Genomic DNA, 19,631 nt, shown 5'->3' on the forward strand with positions numbered 1-19,631 from the left:
GACTGAGCCTTTTTGTTAAATCTTTAATAGTTTTCAATAAATAAACACAATATAATATAAGTTACAAAAAGTAGAGAATGCACACATGATTAGGTAGACCAATGTGCTATATGTAGGTCCAATCACACTGTCGAGTTTGTAGGTGTTTCTGTTAGGTTTAAATCTTCTGTTTAAATAATCCTGTTGACTAGGGAGTAGTTGTTTGTTTTGACTCTTTTCTTTGTTGATAACCACGTTTCTGTTAGAGTAAACGTGGGCTGTAATCTTTGCTTTTATTTAAGAAGTTGTAAGGCTATATAATAGCCAGAGTTTGCTGAATTCAATAACAAGTCATTCTCCCAGATTAAGTGTACTGTTTCGTTTAAGTTCTTTGTGTCACAACACACACTGGCCCAATTATCAAACAAAGCAGAGAACAAATCACTAAGCAGAGAAGACTACAATTACTCATTTTAAGCCCAAAAAAATTGTCGACAATTGCACTTGGATTGGAAATAATGAGTGTAGTTCAATTAGGAAGTGGTGTAGGCCAACGTTTGAGAGAAAGCGGGAAGGCATTTGCCTTTGCCCAAGGATGGAACTCACTATCTGTTCTCTGTCTCGTGAACGAAGTTCTTGTACGAAAGTTGCATGCTACAATATCTTCATCCAAATATAAATACAAAATATCCTCGTCGTTTGGGTCAAAAGCCCGCACACTAGCTAACCACCACCATCCTGCCTCTGCCCGCCATTTAGCAATGTCTGGATTTTCCGCAACCATTTCGTCCAGGACAAGCTTTTTTATCAAACACCATTTCATCAATCTGCCTGCAATTCCATCCGCCTTCTGATCATCTTCTTCAACTTCTTTCAACTCCCAAACACACACAATGCCTCTTTTGAAGGGATCCTCCATATCGTAATGGCACATCCGCAGACGCCCCTGGCACACACCTAGGCACTGAACATATTCAATGTTGTATTCGGGCTTATGGAATTGAACGAAACGACATGATTCGTTGTTGACGACAATGTCACCAGTGGTATTAGCACCGGTTGAAATACTGCTGTTTATGTTGTTGAACGGATCCACCCCAATAAGAAGGCCGTCAGAAGACAACCAGTACAACATTCCATTGTAAGCAACGCCTGGAGTACAAGCATAAGGAATAAAACTAAATCCTCGGGAGCTCGATATAACTGACTCTCTCCATGCACCAGTCTCAGAAGAGTAGATTTCCACTGTGAACTCCAAGTAATTCTCTTGAAAGCAATTCTCTTGAACTGCAGTAATTCGCACGACCCTGTACCTATACTCAGCATTAAGCTTGATGTTATTAGAACTTGTTCGATTACCGACGAGTTCCTCATGGTTGTAGTAGGGATGGTCGCACATGAATCCCCTTATTACTGGTCCACTATGAACTTGAGGAGTGGGAGGAAGAGCAATCCATTGCCTGGTGTATGGATTGCAGATGTAGTAATCTTCTTCCCAAGTGGTTGAGCACAAGATTAAGTCATTATATGTCCCTAAAATGCGTGGCTTTGGTAGTGTGGTCTGATCAAAACAAGGAAGGAAACTGAGAGATAAATTGCGTGATTTGCACTTGGCCGGAAGTGCAGCCATGACAAAATAATCCCAAATCAAATACCGTCCATGTATCAGATTATTGAAATAGAATAATATCGCATCCATATCAGCGTCTCTTTGAACCAATACATCATCAGTTGTGCATTTTTGCAGAGATACAAAGCGGAGGACAAAATAAGGATCTGAGATTAGAGCAAACCAACGTCTGGACACACACTTGCACTGAAAAACGATTTTACTGCTAGGAAGTCGACAAAGGATTTCAACCAACAGATGCTGAGGAAGATCATCAATATTCATCTTTAGTTTACTATTCCTTCCTTTGGTTGCAGATTCGTGATCGCAGTGGAAACGTGTTGGAGACAAAAAAAAAAATTCAAGACTTAGAGCTCGTTTGGGATTCGGAGTGATTCAAAGGAGAGTAAGTCAAGACTTAAATAGTAGAATCCGATAGGAAATTAGAAAGGGAAACAAAAAATTTGAACAGGAAACTACTTATTAGGTCACAATGAATATAGCGAAATACAGTTGTTTGCTTGTGATCCACGGCTTTGACTTTTAAACCCCAAAAAAAGCAAGGTTTGACTAAATAGACCATGAATCCCAACCCAAGAAAACATATAATGGGCTGGCCCGTATTGTACAAAATCAGAATACTATGGCCCGGGCTGATACTGGATAGGCTCAACCCGACCCGATTCATGAGTGCACGATGGATCTTCTTGTACGGGCACAGGCACACTCTAGAACAGTAGAACTACAAATATAAAAAATAAAATAAAAGGCAAGAGCCTTGATTTTCAATTTGAGCTGTGAATCAAGTAAAAGAGAAGATGGGCAGAAAATTCTTCGTCGGTGGCAACTGGAAATGCGTATGTCTCTGTTATTTTATGATTCCTACAACGTTAATTTGTTTTGGTGGATTTTGATCGATGTCGCGTTTGTAAAGATATTTCAATTCATATTTGATTAGTGACCGCAGACCAGCCCATTAGTATTGGAAATTCCCAGTACTGAGTTTGTGTGAATTGTCTGAAAAACAGTGGCTTTGGAGTTGATGAGTATCAGATTAAGTTGTGATTTTTGGGTTTCTTTTGTTGCAGAATGGAACGACTGCAGAGGTGAAGAAGATTGTTACCACATTGAATGAAGCTGAAGTCCCTTCAGAAGATATTGTGGGTAAGCATTTAGACTACAGTTTTTGCTCAACTTGTTGTTTTAGTCATTACAGTTCTTCACATGAAGTAATTGGTACTTTCTTAACAAGGGGTAGCTTTTTTGTTTTTTAATTTTTGTAAAGCTCAAATTTTTGTGCAAATGTTTCAATGTTTGATTTAGTTGTGCTTTCCTTTTACTGCAGAGGTTGTTGTGAGCCCTCCATTTGTGTTTCTTGCTTTTGTGAAGAGTTTGTTGCGATCTGATTTCCATGTTGCGGCACAGAATTGTTGGGTTCGCAGAGGTGGTGCTTTTACCGGAGAGGTTAGGTATGTTTGTATCTAATTATCAACAATCCTGTCTATTGTTAAACTGCTAGGCATGAAGTTTAGAGAACAAGTAGTTGTTCACAAAATGACCAATTTCTTGTTTGCTCAGTGCGGAGATGCTGGTGAATTTGGGCATTCCATGGGTCATTCTCGGTCATTCTGAAAGAAGACTTATTCTAAATGAGTCCAATGGGGTAACAAGCGATCCAGTTTGATCTTTATTTCTTCACTTTCTATGGTTGACTACATCTTGACACAATCAATTATTGTTCTTGTGGTTCTCTTTGTCCATGCAGTTTGTCAGTGACAAGGTTGCTTATGCACTTTCTCAAGGCTTAAAAGTTATTGCTTGTGTTGGGGAGACTCTTGAGCAACGAGAATCAGGATCGACAGTGGCTGTTGTTGCTGCACAAACAAAAGCAATCGCAGGTACTTCTTTGCCGCTGACAAAGCAAGATTCTAATGTTCATTATTTGGTACCCTATGTTCTTCGTTTTAGTATATTTTATTTTTTGTTTCTATTTTTGGGGTGTGCCAAGGCATTCCTATTGTACTGATTTGGTTCTAGGATCTCTAGTTTATATTTCTGTCTGGTTTTAAAGTTTGCAGGATTTACATTGTCTGAGTTTTCCTTTTTCATTTTGTCCTGATTGGTATGTGTACCAGCTGACTAGCCCTTTCTTTTCTTTCAGAAAAAGTATCAAGCTGGGAGAACATCGTTTTGGCATATGAACCAGTTTGGGCAATTGGGACTGGGAAGGTTGCAAGCCCTGCTCAGGCTCAGGAAGTAAGTGTGGGATGGGTGAAGCATTGTTATATCTTATTCTTATAAGTTAAATGTTTTATTGTTTCAATGAAAGTTATCTTTTGTTTGATCAGGTAATGTAAATGTAGTGGGGAACATTTTCATGACTTCTTTTACAGTTGCTCACTTTCTCATTGTGATGTCTATGATAGTAGAGCTTAATTTGTATATTGTCTTCTCTGTACTTTTCAATATTTTTTATTGGGGAACGAATGAATAATGGAAAATTTTCTACTGGGGAACAAATGAACATTTTACATTATGAGTTTACTCATGTGTGATGCCATTTGTAACCTTTCTCCTCTACTCAGCTCAGAGAAACAGTTATGTTTCATGCGTGTGGCCTTCTTCTATATTTCATTAAGTTTTTGTATGAACAGTCTCATTTCCCATAAGTAGTTGTTAGTTTCCTTGTTACTATGTCAAGTTTGTTAAAGAGGTTTTATTAACAGGTCCATTTTGAGTTGAGAAAATGGCTTTATGACAATGTTGGTGCTGAAGTCGCTGCATCAACCAGAATTATTTATGGAGGTACACTTCAACTTTTAGTCATGAATACCATATGTGTCCTATTTTTCTTTGATTTGGACAGAGCATAAATTTACGGACTAATCATCAAACAAAGCAAGTTATGTGCAAGTGTTAAGCCTTCATGACTTATCTTGTTATGAGTGAGAAACATAGCATGCATGTGGGGGTGGGGGTGGTTTGCTATTGCAGAGGCTTCTGCCAGTAGTCTGGTTGTCTAAGTTGAGTCACCCGATTAGTTGGAATCTGAAATATATTGGTCTCCAAAAAAACAAAATATTTAATCCAAGCTCAAACCAGAACCAACCTTTTGTTTGTTGAGTTGCATCAATTGGTCTGAGATTCACTAAAGATGCACCCTTTCCGATTCCGAGCTGAGTGCTTATACTTCATTCCTTAGTTCTACATGAATATGGAATACGGAACATAATCCAGTTCCAAAATGAACATTATAATACCAATCATAGAGAGGAGAGAATCATCTTACATGATACCCTGGTTGTGTAAACTTACGTTTTAATCACATGTAATCACCTTTAGGTTCTGTAAATGGAGCCAACTGCAAGGAATTGGCAACACAGCCAGATGTGGATGGATTTTTGGTTGGCGGAGCTTCCCTTAAGGTGATAAATGAATATTCTTCTTTCTGGCTTGTCTCAGTTATCTGTCTGGTTTCTCTTCAACTTCGGTCACTGATTCTTTTATGCTCATTTTCTTTGATTAGCCGGAGTTCATTGACATTATCAAGTCAGCTACCGTGAAGAAGAATGATTGAGGTCAGAGAATGTCCATCTAGCTTGTTGCCAAACTTGAGTTATAAACTTCTGTTGTTAATACTTGTCAAAAAAGACTTGTACGGTATTATTACTTGCCAAAAAAAACCTTGTAGTTGTGTTGCCCAGCACATTCTCGATGTAATAAGTAAGAATTCCTTGGTACTGAGTTTACTTTCAATTAAGTGGAAATATGATTGTGAATTTGATAAGTCAAGTGGGGTTTCTCTTTTTTTCTCTTTTTTCTCCTTCTGATAAGTCAAGTGGTTGTTTTGTTCCTGGCTGAGGTCTAAAGAGAGTCATATTTGATATAAATTTTAAATTCAATTCTTTCTTGTTTCTCCCTCTTTTCTTTTTCTCCTTTTTCTTCAAATCTTTAACCACTTTCGTCTCTCGTTTATTTTTATTTTTTTTTAAATTAATATTTTTGCACGCTCAATTAGTGTGTGCTGAAAGTGTGGAAGGCACTCTTTTCCAACTTTTTTGTCAGAAATTAAAAAACCCTTGTCTTCTACCTCATCGGCATGGTTGGCCACTCCATGGGGCGTGGCTATTTCAGCAGAGGTATGGGAGGCATTCTACGACATCATCTATGTCATGCACATCGCATCCAAACACCCTTCTCTCTGTTTGTCATTTTTGGGTTGGAAATTGCAAGTGGCAAATGGAGTTGTTCTGTTACTGCTATTCGAAGTCTAGTACCGGAGAAATCTCATCAGATGCTTCTTCGAGCTATGAGAAGCGCTTGGAATGGTCGCCCGAGCATGGATGACGTTCAACGGTTGATGTAATGAAATCCGCACTGGCATCAACAGCTGAAAGTCATTCACGCTGAAGAGTTTGTGTGCAACTATACCTAGCATATTTCTTGATTTGTATATAGCTTGTTGAGACGTATATGCATATAAATATACTGTTGCCAGTATGCCACCCAAAAGAAAACTAAAAAAATTTAGGCTGCCATACAAAGTATTAAAGTAAAGGTCTGATGCTCGACAATCATACTCTACTTTCATTTTCAAAATTATCTTTTACCAACACAATATTCCTTCTACATTTCCAGGTGAGCTTTCCTTTCCTTCAACTTTTTATGACTTCTTCTTCTATGCCTTTTTATATAAAATAAAAAATAAAATAAAAAAATCCCCTTTCCAGATTGAAGTCTAGTCTAGAGTCTATACTGAACTCTTTTTTTAAAAAATAAATAAATAAATAATAGTTTTCAATAAATAAACACAATATAATTACACTGGACCAACATGCTATATGTTGGTCCAATCACACTGGACCAATTATCAAACAAAGTAGGCGTATTAACATTTTTCTCACAACCAATGAACCATAATTTTTCAGCAAAATGCACTTAAATTAAATTGATTAAAAGTTTATTTGATTCAATTCAATCCCTGTGCTTCATGTCAATGCCATTGACCTAATGGTGCATTATGTGGGTTGACCTGTGGTCATTTCTTCTATGATAATTAATTTATAGATAAGATCGACCAGTACACCGTTTACTACGCTCTCAAAAAGATTCGTTTCAAGCAAAACTATCAGAGGTCGTGGGTCAAGGCTGGTTGCATGAATAATGACTTTTGCAACACTGCAAAATAGTTCAAAATAGCATGAGTTGTGATAGCGACAGTCGTCTACGAATATAATGCAATACCGTTTAATACTCTCATTAATTGCATTACACATCAAACGTGCGTTCCGTGCACGACTAATGTTACCATTCAGTAGAACGTCAATAGTTTGTTTATCTTTATTATTTGCACAAATATAGATTTGATGTATTTGTGTACTGTAATTTACATATACAAACACATTATTGAAGACTTTTATGTCGTAAGTCTTATATGATTTTCCTGTGTAAATGTTGATTAGCATGATAAAGTCAATATCTTAGCACCACCACCAACCCCTATCTGCTTAGACCAACAAAAGGTACTAAAAGGAAAGCACATGGAATTGAAAGTGTTTGTTTGTTCCACTAGTTTGGTAGATCCCCATGTAGCAACTTTTTTGTTGGCTAATCACTAAAGCTGTGCCCTAGATTAGATGTAAGCAAAAGATAACAATCACTAAGCTCAGATTAGTCTCTTTTTGCTTATTTGTTTTAACAACCAAGCAACAAAGGAAAAGCCCGGCAGTCCTCTTTCCACAAAACTCTCCCTCACCGAAAAAGTCACCGAGCAGTTTGTAAAATGTTTAGATAACTTGCAGTAACTTTCGACACAGTCAACATAGTTACCTCCTTTTTTCGGTTAACAAGTAATTACCTAACTGTTAGCATAATCTTGTAACTTTTTTTTTAGTACAAGAGAGAGTCTAAACTATAAGGAATGGATTTCCAACACACACAATTAAGATGTTATGAGATTTTGAACCTGAGACTTTTGGTTTGCAAATCAATACCCTTTTTCATTGAACTAAACCCCGGTGACCATAATCTTGTAACTTAAGATGTTCTTAGAAGAAGAAAAAAATTAAACAACTATTATTAGTGATGGCAAGTTGGAAACTATAATAAGACAATGATTTAGAATGAAAAAAGAAAAGGGTTAGTGGGTAACACCTTTGTGAAGCATAATCATATTTAGTTTAAGCTAATGGTGGGTACTAGGTTAATTGGGTAACGAGATATTATGCACCCAATTGAAGCATAAATAATAGGTTAATTAGCTCATACGCAAAAAACTAAGGCTCACTTTAGATCCTCCTTGAACAAATACAATTTCAAATGCATTGCCCACTTAAAATAATGCTATGAGAATGTACGGAATCTGACCCTTGAACCCGTCAATCCCGTTTTCGAGTCTACAAAATTGGCACCAACTTTGACAACTTCTTCACATTCTTAACATTATTATGTTACATTATGATAATAGTGAAGAGCACCTCTTGGGTGTAACGCATCATTCACCATGTTTTGAATGACGAGTTTTTATCATACACATGTTATATTGAAGATTATTTAGATAATCTTTACAAAAAATTAATTAAATTGGAGATCATTTATAAATTCATATGTGTCGGCTTTAGTAAGAATTAAGATCTTCATGATGAATTGTCCATTTAATTAAATAATTGAATGATCTTCAATTTGATTGATTTCTTTTTTCAAATATGATCGTTAAACGATTATGCATGTGTATAATGAATATTCGTTAATCACACAAGAATGAACAAGCATATACAACCAAGTAGGTGCATAGAAAGATGAGTGCACCTAAGCATTATGCTTATTATATATGTATCGCTTTCATTCATCTCTATTAATTTAGGGTACTTACTTTAACACGCTCACTTTATAGAACTCATTTTTGTACCTCAAAATAATTTTAGTAACTTAATACTTTTCTTTCGGGCCAAAAAAAGGCTAAACTTTTCGACAACGTTTCAGACACGGCTGGCTCGGCGCTTATACACGGCTGGCTCCCTCCCTCCCGCCAGCCGGCTTCTGGGCCATGCTCCACAGTAGCGGTGTTATGTACGCCACTTGGCAAACATGCCTCTGTGTGGGTCCCAATTCAAGACTTTTTTGCGCAATCCGAAAGATGTGGTGGGACGATCACAGCTAAGATTTGCTGGGCATGTAGCATGTGAATGCGATAAAAGCAAAATCATGATGACAAGTGTGAAAAAGTATGCATAACCAACGGTTGTGATTTGATCAGAGAAATCGTGACTTCAAATCGGGATTATGATTACGTACTACAAATGGAACGACGCCATATTAGGGCATGGAAAAGTAAAATTTTGGAGCAACCTAAAATTGCAAAATTGGTTTGGTACGTGTCTCTGCCTCACGGGATGTTTGGTCTCCAAGTCGGGAAGAGAGAGATAAAGGAGGGCAAGGGCTTTTCCCACCTCAATTTTGGCAGTTTTCGCCACCAACTTGGAATTTCTTGCTTTCTAAAGACAGCAACGTTAGCGGCCATCCATGCCGGCCACTAGTAATCCATGTACACATGCTAAATTGTTCTAATAACTTTTTATCATTAAGTCATTAGACTAATTATGTGATGAGAAAGATATACATATAGCGGCATGGTGAGAGGCTGAATTGCTATTTATATGAGATTATTAGTGATTATTTAGTGAAAACATGCCCATACTTAATTAGCCTTATGTAGGTTGGCTAATGTGTACGCATCAAACACATATGGATGCCGTACTAAAGGTTTTTTGTTATGAGTGGACGAGGAGGAATGCTCGCCGGAGTCGTTTTCAAAGATTTTCACGTGGGTGAAGAAAAACCAATAAAGCTTAGAATACAACCACATTTTTTCCCCCTACCTCATAGTACATAAGTACATATATGGTTGGGAGCTGCATGCCTCTGGTGCTATAAAATTTCAGATTTGACTTAGCAAAAGAAAAGAAGATAAAAAAAAACATGGAGTCACGCAATTATGATGATTTCCAGCACTTTACAGCCAACTTATGTACTGTTTGCTCGATTGGATCACATTCTCATATGTGATTATTTCCAATCAAAGTTGGTTCTGTTTTTTGTTTTTTGTGTTTTGGTAAGCGAGGTAGATGTTTTTTTTTAACTTTTGATCATGCATGGTGTCTCACAATTATCACAAGAGATCCAATGAGTGAGGGCAATGTTCACAAGAGAACCTTCCTCAATTAGCAAAGAGCATCCACTTTTTCTGGGTTAGATTAGATGGGATAATTAGAACCACAAGGCTGATGATTAGAAAACCATGTACATGTGGGTTCGTGGGAGGGAGAGAGAGAGAGAGAGATTATGAGAAGGTTACATGATTCCAAGAATCAACGTAAGGCATGGGCTCATACTTTAAAAAGTTGTTGCATAGGATTTACGGTGATTTCCTCATCATGTGTTAAATTAATCACTAACCAATTATTATAAGAAAAACTTTGTTCATATAATGATAGTTACTATTGCGCTCTATAGAAGTAATCATAAATTCCTTTAGGAAAATACTTTCCGCCTTACTTTCTATTGTGGCTCAACCACAAAGTGACATGTGTCTTCTCTATTTTTTTTTACCAAAACAAGAAGAAGAAGAAAAAATCCCATTGTTTTTTTTCCCCTTGGTAACATGATCCTGTATTGATAAAACCTTCATGAAGAAACTATGTCTCCAATTGTTGTATGCGGCGACTTTGGTTGTAAAGGGATTATTAAAGTTAGAGTTGGAAAGGGCCACAGAGACTTAAAATCTTGATTGAGGAAGGATATTTTATTTTATTTTTAAATGGTTGAGAAAAATCCAAGTGAAAAAAAAAATGGGAATTTTGTTTTTATTTTGTTTTGGTAAAAAACTAGGGGTTCAGTAAAAGTGAGAAAAAGAAAGAGTTGTTTGAACAATTAAAAAAGAGAGGCCACATGTCACTTTGTGGTTGAGCCACAATAGAAGGTAACGAGGAGTTTCTCCTTATGATTTAGCATGGAAGTATTATCCATCTTTTTAAGTGCAAATTTTGAAGATAGTTTGAAAAATCTATGTTTTGTTTCCATGCAATGACTTTACAATGTTCCTTTGGAGTCATTCCTTAATTTAAGTTAGTTACTAACTAATTATTGTTAGAAAAATGTTATATCCATGGATATTTCAGTATAGAAAAAGCAACTGTAATCATCACTGTTAATGGATAGAGACCAAACATAATTAAATAAACATAAACCCAACTTATATGTCCTACGTAGGACCCTATATTTAACAAGTACTTGAACTAAATAATAAGAAGTTTTTAATTCATGATTCAGAATAGCACATGTTTATATACATACTAATCTTCAAACGTTAATTAATGTGATAGTGCTTCATTTATTTTCAATACGAAATCTTATTTATTATGCCGCATCAGTTGTTGTGTAAGATGTAATAAGGTAATGTCTTTAATAATTGTGTATTTTTCCCTACGTGTGCAAAAAAGACTGGATTGAATCTAAATTAGAGAAAGAAAAATAAACAAAAACTTTGAATGGCTAAATGTAATTGCAGAGTCCCAAAGCTGATAAAAAGCCTGAAGCTAGCCAAGCCATCACTCATCTCATGCATAGAAGATTGGGCTCTTTGGAAACCAAATCAAACGGCTAAGAAAGGTAGCAGAGAGTGAGAAGGCTTATCTGCTGTCTGACTTCACCGAATGAATGTAGAGCAAGAGAGAGAAAGAGAGAGAGAGAGAGAGAGAACAAAAAACAGAGAGAGACTAGTACAAAACGTTGAGCTGAAGAGCGGGACCAGCCCGCCATTAATGCAGTACTCCCCACCTTCCATCTCAGCCAACTCTCTATCTATTTTACGCATCAAACTCAAATCAAAAAAGCTTTGGCAACTTGCTCTCCGCTGAGAAAGTTCTTTGTTTGAGCACCGTGGGCATTAGCCCAACACTAAAAGCATAAACCCACCTCACTCTTTCTTTGTCTCTCTGTGATTAGATTTTAGTTTTGGAAGAAAAGAGGTTGGTTTTCGGATTTCCTTTATGTTTGAGTTCATGGGTTTGTGTTTATTTTCTGTTTAGATTTAGAAAGTAAGTTATTTTTTCGTTTAAAAAACCAATCAAATTTGGGAAGTTTATCTTTTGTGGATGATACCCAACTTCTTTTTTTGTTTGGTTTCCATTGAAAGGTTTCTGCTTTTACTCTAGATCTGTCTGGTTTCACTGTTCAATTTTGAAGTTCATTTCAAGCGTAGTCAGCTTATGCAATCTCTGATCTGCAGGCAGAGAATTCTGAAAAGGCGGTTGGTTTTCTAGGGTTGGTGTTCATGGGGGTCTGCTTAAGCGCCCGAATCAAAGCTGAGAGCCCTTGTAATACAGGTATACAGACTTCACGGCTTCTAATTATAACCCATGTGGCTGTACTTTTTTGTTTGTGTAGCTCTAACCATTAGTGTAAGTTGATTTTAGGAAATTTTATGGTTTAAATTTTACTCTCTCTCTCTCTCTCTCTCTCGTGGGGGGGGCAAATTCTGGTTGAGCTGTGTGTTGTGAGTTTTGGGGTTTTATCTAATAATAGGGTGCTCAGCTGGAAGTTGTTGATTTCTTTAGTACTATTACTGGGTGGGTGTGGTTTCCTGGGAACACTAACCTCATTTTGATTCCGACCCTGTTTTGGAAATTAGATTACCTCGAATAGTAATTATTTTCCCATGTTTACTTTGCTCTGTTTAGGTGCTAATAGATTCTCTTAAAGAGTCTCTTTGGTTTCCTTCAAATTGCAACCAAACTTTTATAAAATACAGCCAGACAAAGAGAGGGGGAGTTAGAATTCCTTTAACTTCTCACTAAATTTTTTAGCAAATATGGTGCGAAGGATTGAGTTAAGCGTGAATGGGCAATCTTATTCATACCTTGGTGGTGACTGTAAATTGATTTACACTTCACATTTACATGTGCAGGTGTGAATTCAAAAATCGTCAGCACTGATGGGAATCTCAGCACAAGCAGCAAGGTCTCATCATTTTCAGCGCCTCCAACTCCTCGGAGTGAGGGAGAGATCTTGCAGTCTCCCAATTTGAAGAGCTTTAGTTTTAACGACCTCAAAATGGCCACCAGGAATTTCCGTCCTGATAGTGTGTTAGGAGAAGGTGGCTTTGGTTCAGTTTTTAAGGGGTGGATTGATGAAAATTCATTTACTGCTGCAAAGCCTGGGACTGGTATAGTTTTGGCTGTGAAACGGCTTAACCAAGAAAGTTTTCAGGGTCACAGAGAGTGGTTGGTGAGTTATTTTCTCCTGATTATTTGATGCTCATCGTCATACTTGATTCTTTGATCTTATGCTTATAAGCAGAACCTCTTAAACACTCACTTAAGGTAGAGTTAGCTTACAACAAGCTAGGCATTGGTGCTTTGAGTTTCAACAAATTATCTTATGGGCGTTGGTGCTCTTAAGTGCCTACTATAAAATCATTTGAGTTTAGCAATTTGAAGATAAATGTTTACTCCTTTTCTGTTCAAGATTAACTTATTGTGTGCTTTTATTTGGGTTTATAGGCAGAAGTGAATTATCTAGGACAATTCCATCATCCTAATCTCGTGAAACTAATTGGCTTTTGCTTGGAAGATGAACACCGGCTTTTGGTGTATGAATTCATGCCTCGAGGCAGCTTGGAAAATCATTTGTTCAGGAGTAAGTTCTTTCAGTGACAGCTCTGGATACCTTTGAAACAAGATGGTTTGAGTTATTTATGTATTGAAAATTTAAACCGCTACTGTACCAGGAGGCTCTTATTTTCAACCTCTGTCTTGGAACCTCCGGATGAAAGTTGCCCTTGGTGCTGCAAAGGGGCTTGCTTTTCTTCATAGTTCTGAAACAAAAGTGATATACCGAGACTTCAAGACGTCAAATATCCTGCTTGATTCGGTATGTGACTACTGAAGGTGTTCAATACAATGTTATGATTACAGTTTTATTCAATGGATTCTGGAGATCTTTTGACTTCACTGAGAGCTTCCCTGAGTATTTCCTTCATGTGTGATATAATTCCAGAACTACAATGCAAAACTTTCCGATTTTGGTTTGGCCAAGGATGGGCCAACAGGTGATAAAAGCCATGTCTCTACTAGGGTGATGGGGACCTATGGATATGCAGCACCAGAATATCTAGCCACAGGTATTGTAAATTTTATATTAATTTCAAGTCCAAAACTGATTGAGAATCTTTTAGTTATCTGTTTTCGTCATCTTTTTCCAGTTGCTTTTGACCATTCAACTTAGAATCTTTGCCATGTGCTTTGATTCATTATTCTTGATTACCATTTGCTAAAATTGACGCCTATATCTCTTAATGATTCCATCTTTCACTAACTGAAGGTCATCTAACTGCCAAGAGCGACATTTATAGTTTTGGAGTCGTTTTATTGGAGATGTTATCTGGCCGGAGAGCAGTTGACAAGAATCGACCATCCGGGGAACATAATCTGGTAGAGTGGGCTAAACCCTTCCTGGCAAACAGGCGTAAGATCTTTCGCATCATAGATAACCGTCTAGAAGGTCAGTATTCAATGGATGGAGCTTATAAGGCAGCTAGCCTTGCTTCACGGTGCCTATCCACAGAATCCAAGCTCAGGCCAAACATGGATGAGGTTGTAACAGCACTGGAACAACTGCAAGACAATGAAGGCGGTCAGGGCAATGCAAGCAATGGGCAGAGGATGCGAAGACGAAGTGCAGATGATGCTATCAGAGCAAAGCGTGCAGCAGCGGACGATGCTAACAAGGCAGCTAACAAGTCAAGGAATACTCTCGCTTATCCTCGGCCCTCTGCTTCCCCTCTTTATGCGTAAGAATGGAGTAAAAGAAAATGGCAAAAGCTGCAATATAGAAATGTTTGCCCAGTGACTGTACAGTTTATTCTGGCAAATGTTATTCAAATTTCAACCCTCCCTTTGACAAATTATTAGGTGAGCTTGTAAAATGAGCAATGCCACGATGTTGTGTCTTCTGAATCACCAAATTGTAACATTAGCTTCGAAAAGTAGGGATGGAAGTGCTTTTGTATGACTAGATGTCCATTTTTCTCCTGCACAGGGTTGCATATGGTTTTATTTTTTGACCTTTTCTTTTATTATAGGTGGGTCTGTTTGGCGTCCTACCGGTATTAGTTTGTTGTATTATGTTTGTGTTTCTATCCCAAAGAAGGAAAGGGAAATAAATTGATGAGCCTTTTAATATTTGTTAAATTGAAGAGAGTTGTCAAAATAAGCACAACGTCCCTTGGATAGAGAGATTATATTATTTAAAAATTACATTATAAAAAAGCCCCCAGTGCATGGTTAAATTGCTTAATTTGATGATAAACAACACAAATTTGTGAGAAGAAAAAGAAGCAGTGCATAGATTTCAAATGGACTCATCAAATCCAATGCAGTTCAATTTCTTTCTAATACATGCACATAATTTGAATGGCCAAGAATTCTATAGTGAGGGCCTTATACATAGCCCGTAAATGAGGTCTTATCTCTTAATCGTTGGATCAGACTAACTAATTTGATCCAATAGCTATGAAATAGGGCATCACCTAAAGGCCATATATAAGCCCTCACTATATAATGGGAGTCTACTACTAGCTGGTGATTTCTTGGGCTTAGTTAGGCCCAAAAGAAATTGAAACCAAACAATCAAAAATAGCAGTGCTAAAAATTGTTGCTCTCGTGCGTGAGTAATACCTAACTGTTCGTGGCATGCGCGAACGGGTGACTCTCAGCCTTCCATGCATTGTGCGACCCACTTACATAGACGGTTAAGAGACCTGGAACCCATTTTGTGATGTGAGCTCGTCTTTATTTGAATTCTTCTTTGATTGTGAGCGACGAGTCACATCTAACACCCTACCAAAAACTCTTACATCTCCCACTAGGCAGAAATTATAAATATCACCACATCTGCTAGTACTTTGTAAACCTAAATAACAGAACATTTTGGATTACAAAACACATTTAACATTGGATTGCCTCTATTCACGCTCACCACTAGGACGGTGATACTCATTACGGGGGAGAGCATGAATTTGCGCCTCATTTTGTGTAATACAGAAAAGGATGCATGCCTCTAAAGTGCAGCCTCCTTTACAAATTATATTTACAACCATCTGGTAAAAAAGAAAAAAATGGAGAAGAACCTCATACCTCTATTAGCTTTGAAGAACAAGCATCTATTGTCTTCAATGTGAAGGTAGAAATGCACCCATCTTTCATTTCCGACAACGAGCAAATCAAATGGATGAAGCTTTTTTTTTCTTTTTTTTCTTCTGCCATAAACTTGGCTGATAGCTTAATCACCAAGTTCTTATCGGGGTCCAGTTTCTCCAATCTAGCTTCCCAATAGATTTGTTTCTAAAGTTTACCATTTCTCTTATATCGAAAACCCTTTTTTTGTTTCCATGTTTGGTAGTCTCGATCTCGGTCTCCTCCACAGTTTCTTCCTTTGCTTCTTCTGTTTCAATAACAGGTTCAGGGACAACCTCATCTTGAGATGACAGCTCATCTATGATGCTTCCTAAAACCACAACCACCTCACTCATTTTTGGGCGAGACTTCGGTTGTTTTGATAGACACCTGTTAGCTAATGATGCAAGTTTTTGAGCTGATTTGATGCAAAACTGTCCTTCAAGCCGAGGGTCCACAATGAGGTGGAATTTCTTCGAGTCTGAAACATAAGGCCTGACCCATTCCAAAAGCTTCTGCTCACTCCGTGGCAAATTTCTCTCCACCGCCCTCCTTCCTGTGATGAGCTCAAAGAGAACCACTCCAAAGCTCCATACATCACTTTTGGCAGTCAACCTCCCAGTTTGTACATATTCCGGCGCCGCATATCCTATGGTGCCCACAACCTATAAAAATGAATGTTCATTGTAAGCAATGCACTGCACATAATAGCAGACTTACAATCCGCAAAAAACAAGCAAAGAAGTCAGAAGTTATCATTAATAGGTTCCATTTCAAAAGAGGGCCTATAATATTCAGACAACCATTTACTTTTTTTCCAATGACTTTGTGATTGTGTCCCAACATGTTAAGATGATGATATGCCCAAATACACTGTAAAAAGATAAACCTTCTCTGCTCAAAAGATAATACAACTTACTGATGTAGAAACATGACTCGTTCCCTCTGGAGGTCCCTGCCTTGCCAGTCCAAAGTCCGAAAGCTTTGCATTGAATTCCTCATCTAGCAGAATGTTTGACGGTTTAAAATCGCGGAATATTAGCTGCACCAATTATAAGGCAGATCCAAATCATATTGACTAGCGAGCAGTTGAGAAAGTAACCTAAAGAAAATATAGGCCACTGAATATGAGAAAAGTGGCGGAGGCATTTACTTGCAGATATAATCTGTTATAAAAAAAATCAAAAAATTTAAGTACACAAGGGAACAAGACTACAGACAATTGATCTATATCTGTACTTTAGATAATGAAAACGTAAGCATAAATATGTATACGATCCAAACATGGAAACAAAAGTTAGTGGCAATTTTGTTAAAACATACAAGAAGGTACCTGAAAATCCATTTCTTCATGCAGATACGCCAATCCACGGGCTGCGTCTTGAGCAATTTTTAATCTTGTCATCCACGGGAGAGATGATGGAAATCGAACCAATAGATGGTCCTCCAAGCTTTTATTACGCATAAGTTCATAAACCAGAAGCCGTTGAATCCCCCTTTCATCATCTTCTGCACAGTATCCCACTAACTTAACAAGATTTGGGTGCTTGACAACGCCCAATAAGTTTACTTCATTAATCCACTCCTTATGCCCCTGAACACTAGAATGGAAAATAGCGTAAACCTCAAAAAACTTGGACAACTACAATTCCAAACATAAAACTTGTAAAGTAAAACTACATCTGGAACCAGTCACTAGTCAGATTCTCCTATGAGCAAAACATACTTGTAAATCTATACAACAACAGTTAGTTAGTACAGAATCTATGCTCTAACAAGCTTTACACTTTAACATCATATTCCTTTCTAGAACAGTTGTTTATTGTTAAGATATGCCATTTCCCAGCCTGTATTCAAGCAATGTAACTGAAATGACACCACAAATCCACCTTATCTAGAATTCAAGCAAACTTTTCCACCCCAACCCCACAAACTAACAAAAAACCAAAACAAAAAAGAACCAAGAAAGCAATAGTCCCAGAAAAAGCAGAAAGTGAACACTGAACAAGATTGATTCCCAAACAGTTGAAATGAAAGGCTTCAGCCATTCAAAAAAAGTTCTAAAATTGCTTCATAAAACTCTGTAAAATAATAATCCAAAGCAACACTTTAATTGTTCGAGTGAATAAAAATCGAAAACTTTCACAAACCCATAATTTTTTGTTGACAATAACAAAGCCAAAAGTTCAAATTTCAATATAAAGAAGAAAAAAAGGGATCAAGGGGGCATGCCTGGAAGCCATTACGATTCAACTGTTTGATAGCAACGTCCATTTTAGTGGCATCGTCGTCAGAGCCCTTGACGATCCCTCTGTAAACGCACCCAAACCCTCCTTCCCCAATCAGCAGGGCCCTACTGAACCCTCTGCTTGCCGACTTGAGCTCCGAGAACTTGAACACCCTCAGATCATTGGCTCGCCGCAGGCTCAGCAACTCCTGGAAGGCGACCGAGTCGGACAGGTTCCTCGCGTCCGAGTCGAACTCAGACCGCCGAGTGGTGTCGTAGCTGCTGGAGGCCACGCTGAGCGAACGCGCCCACGACACCTTCGACGCCGCCCGACAAACGATGCCGGGTTCCTCGTTGTCCCGCCTCTCCCCATTAGTGAAATGGAAGCACTTCATCTGCCCCAAAAAGTCTGAACGAACTTCCCAAGTTGCAGAGAGAGATAGCGAGAGAGAGAGTCAAGAGAGAGGGGCTTGGAATTGGATCACAAGTCACAAATTCACAACGACGAAGTTGGAAATATTTTTTTATATATGTTATTTTTCTTCAGACCAGAAAAAGAAAGTAGGAAATAGTTTTTGTCTTTGTATTAAGCAAAATTAGGCGGCGATTTTGTTGTGAAAAAGGCAGAAGCGAACAAAAAAAGTCGGTAGTTTTTCTTGTTTTTTTGGTAAACTTTGTGTTTCATTTTCAAATAAGGGAAATATTGGAGCAAAATAGTTGACACCATTGAGTTTTAAGTTGTCGAGCCATCATCAAACTTTATTTATTTTCACTCAATTGTATAGCATACTTACCTTTTTTAACTATATGAATTGTATAGTTACTTATTGCATAAATACACTAACACCTCTTGAGATTTTCAGTGTTTTCACAAAACTCTTTGAGGTTTTAAAAATTACACGAACACCTTCTAAGGTTTCAGATTGTTTTCACAAAATCCATTTTCGTTGACTGCTCGTCCAAAAATTGATGATTTTATTACCAAAAAAATGTATGCAAATGACAAAAGTAACCTTAATGAATGAATGTGCAATTTAATTTCAAAGGCTAACTTTGTCATTTGGATAAATTTTTTAATATAAAATTACCAATCTTTGGATGAAAAATCAATGCAAATGGGTTTTGTGAAAATAATTTAAAACCTCAAGGGGTGTTTGTGTAATTTTTGAAACCTCGAGGGATTTTGTGAAAAACCCCAAAACCTTAGGGGGGGTGTTAGTGTAAATAACACTAAACATAATAATTATACGCAAGAGGCTTGTAGTTTAAGTGATTAAAAATAGTTATCTCTACACCCGAAATCTTCAATTTGAATTTGTGTCTCTAATATCGCATGCATAAAAATATTTATACAAATTATCTTTTATTATTACGAAAAAGGAGTACAATAACTCAAAAAATAAACACACAATGTCCAAGATAAAGAATCATACAAACTCAATCCTGGTATGAAGAGACAAGAAAAAACCGGAAGCTTTCTAGCTGAATGATCAACACAATTCAAATTAAAAGCGAAATAGAAAATTAAAACTAATGATCATTTATTTGAGAGCGATTTAATTTTTATTTTGTTTGATGTTCAAAT

At 37.4% G+C, this 19,631-nt stretch overlaps 4 protein-coding genes across 5 annotated transcripts; 2 read left to right on the forward strand and 2 right to left on the reverse strand.

Moving 5' to 3' along the window:
- Nucleotides 1-508: 508 nt before the first annotated feature.
- Nucleotides 509-1,873, reverse strand: LOC110769083 (uncharacterized). The gene has a single exon (XM_021972991.2). The coding sequence runs from the start codon at nucleotides 1,871-1,873 to the stop codon at nucleotides 509-511; it is 1,365 nt and encodes a 454-aa protein (XP_021828683.2).
- A 418-nt stretch (nucleotides 1,874-2,291) lies between these two features.
- Nucleotides 2,292-5,380, forward strand: LOC110768987 (triosephosphate isomerase, cytosolic). Its single transcript, XM_021972885.2, has 9 exons — nucleotides 2,292-2,445; nucleotides 2,677-2,752; nucleotides 2,934-3,057; nucleotides 3,167-3,251; nucleotides 3,354-3,486; nucleotides 3,750-3,844; nucleotides 4,315-4,393; nucleotides 4,931-5,013; nucleotides 5,115-5,380. The coding sequence occupies exons 1-9, from the start codon at nucleotides 2,407-2,409 to the stop codon at nucleotides 5,163-5,165; spliced, it is 765 nt and encodes a 254-aa protein (XP_021828577.1). The 5' UTR covers nucleotides 2,292-2,406; the 3' UTR covers nucleotides 5,166-5,380.
- A 5,855-nt stretch (nucleotides 5,381-11,235) lies between these two features.
- On the forward strand, nucleotides 11,236-14,720 carry LOC110768979 (putative serine/threonine-protein kinase PBL9). The gene is made up of 7 exons (XM_021972873.2): nucleotides 11,236-11,613; nucleotides 11,874-11,970; nucleotides 12,552-12,871; nucleotides 13,147-13,282; nucleotides 13,374-13,516; nucleotides 13,643-13,766; nucleotides 13,967-14,720. The coding sequence occupies exons 2-7, from the start codon at nucleotides 11,919-11,921 to the stop codon at nucleotides 14,437-14,439; spliced, it is 1,248 nt and encodes a 415-aa protein (XP_021828565.2). The 5' UTR covers nucleotides 11,236-11,613; nucleotides 11,874-11,918; the 3' UTR covers nucleotides 14,440-14,720.
- Nucleotides 14,721-15,602: 882 nt separating this feature from the next.
- Nucleotides 15,603-18,582, reverse strand: LOC110768963 (Protein kinase superfamily protein). Of its 2 annotated transcripts, none has more exons than XM_021972853.2 (4): nucleotides 18,052-18,582; nucleotides 17,153-17,413; nucleotides 16,739-16,861; nucleotides 15,603-16,484 (listed from the first exon to the last, which is right to left on the reverse strand). In XM_021972853.2, the coding sequence occupies exons 1-4, from the start codon at nucleotides 18,439-18,441 to the stop codon at nucleotides 15,930-15,932; spliced, it is 1,329 nt and encodes a 442-aa protein (XP_021828545.2). In that variant the 5' UTR covers nucleotides 18,442-18,582; the 3' UTR covers nucleotides 15,603-15,929. The 2 variants fall into 2 exon arrangements, with proteins under 2 accessions (XP_021828545.2, XP_021828554.1); XM_021972862.2 differs by having other exon boundaries at nucleotides 17,153-17,420; nucleotides 18,052-18,194.
- Between the last annotated feature and the right edge of the window lie 1,049 nt (nucleotides 18,583-19,631).

This window comes from Prunus avium, chromosome 6 (genome assembly GCF_965620075.1).
Source record: "Prunus avium chromosome 6, drPruAviu1.hap1.1, whole genome shotgun sequence".
Taxonomy (NCBI): domain Eukaryota; kingdom Viridiplantae; phylum Streptophyta; class Magnoliopsida; order Rosales; family Rosaceae; genus Prunus; species Prunus avium.

Bases quoted from the DNA above. Each gene is read 5' to 3' on its own strand.
- LOC110768987 (XM_021972885.2), top strand. From the start codon at position 2,407: ATGGGCAGAAAATTCTTCGTCGGTGGCAACTGGAAATGC. The intron at 2,446-2,676 runs GTATGTCTCTGT...CTTTTGTTGCAG, and splicing joins TCGGTGGCAACTGGAAATGC to AATGGAACGACTGCAGAGGT. The intron at 3,252-3,353 runs GTAACAAGCGAT...TTGTCCATGCAG, and splicing joins TTCTAAATGAGTCCAATGGG to TTTGTCAGTGACAAGGTTGC.
- LOC110768963 (XM_021972853.2), bottom strand. From the start codon at position 18,441: ATGAAGTGCTTCCATTTCACTAATGGGGAGAGGCGGGACAACGAGGAA. The intron at 17,414-18,051 runs GCATGCCCCCTT...TCTAGTGTTCAG, and splicing joins TGAATCGTAATGGCTTCCAG to GGGCATAAGGAGTGGATTAA. The intron at 16,485-16,738 runs GTAAGTTGTATT...TCATTTTTATAG, and splicing joins CGAGTCATGTTTCTACATCA to GTTGTGGGCACCATAGGATA.
- LOC110768979 (XM_021972873.2), top strand. From the start codon at position 11,919: ATGGGGGTCTGCTTAAGCGCCCGAATCAAAGCTGAGAGCCCTTGTAAT. The intron at 11,971-12,551 runs GTATACAGACTT...TTACATGTGCAG, and splicing joins TGAGAGCCCTTGTAATACAG to GTGTGAATTCAAAAATCGTC. The intron at 13,283-13,373 runs GTAAGTTCTTTC...CTACTGTACCAG, and splicing joins GGAAAATCATTTGTTCAGGA to GAGGCTCTTATTTTCAACCT.
- LOC110769083 (XM_021972991.2), bottom strand. From the start codon at position 1,873: ATGAATATTGATGATCTTCCTCAGCATCTGTTGGTTGAAATCCTTTGT.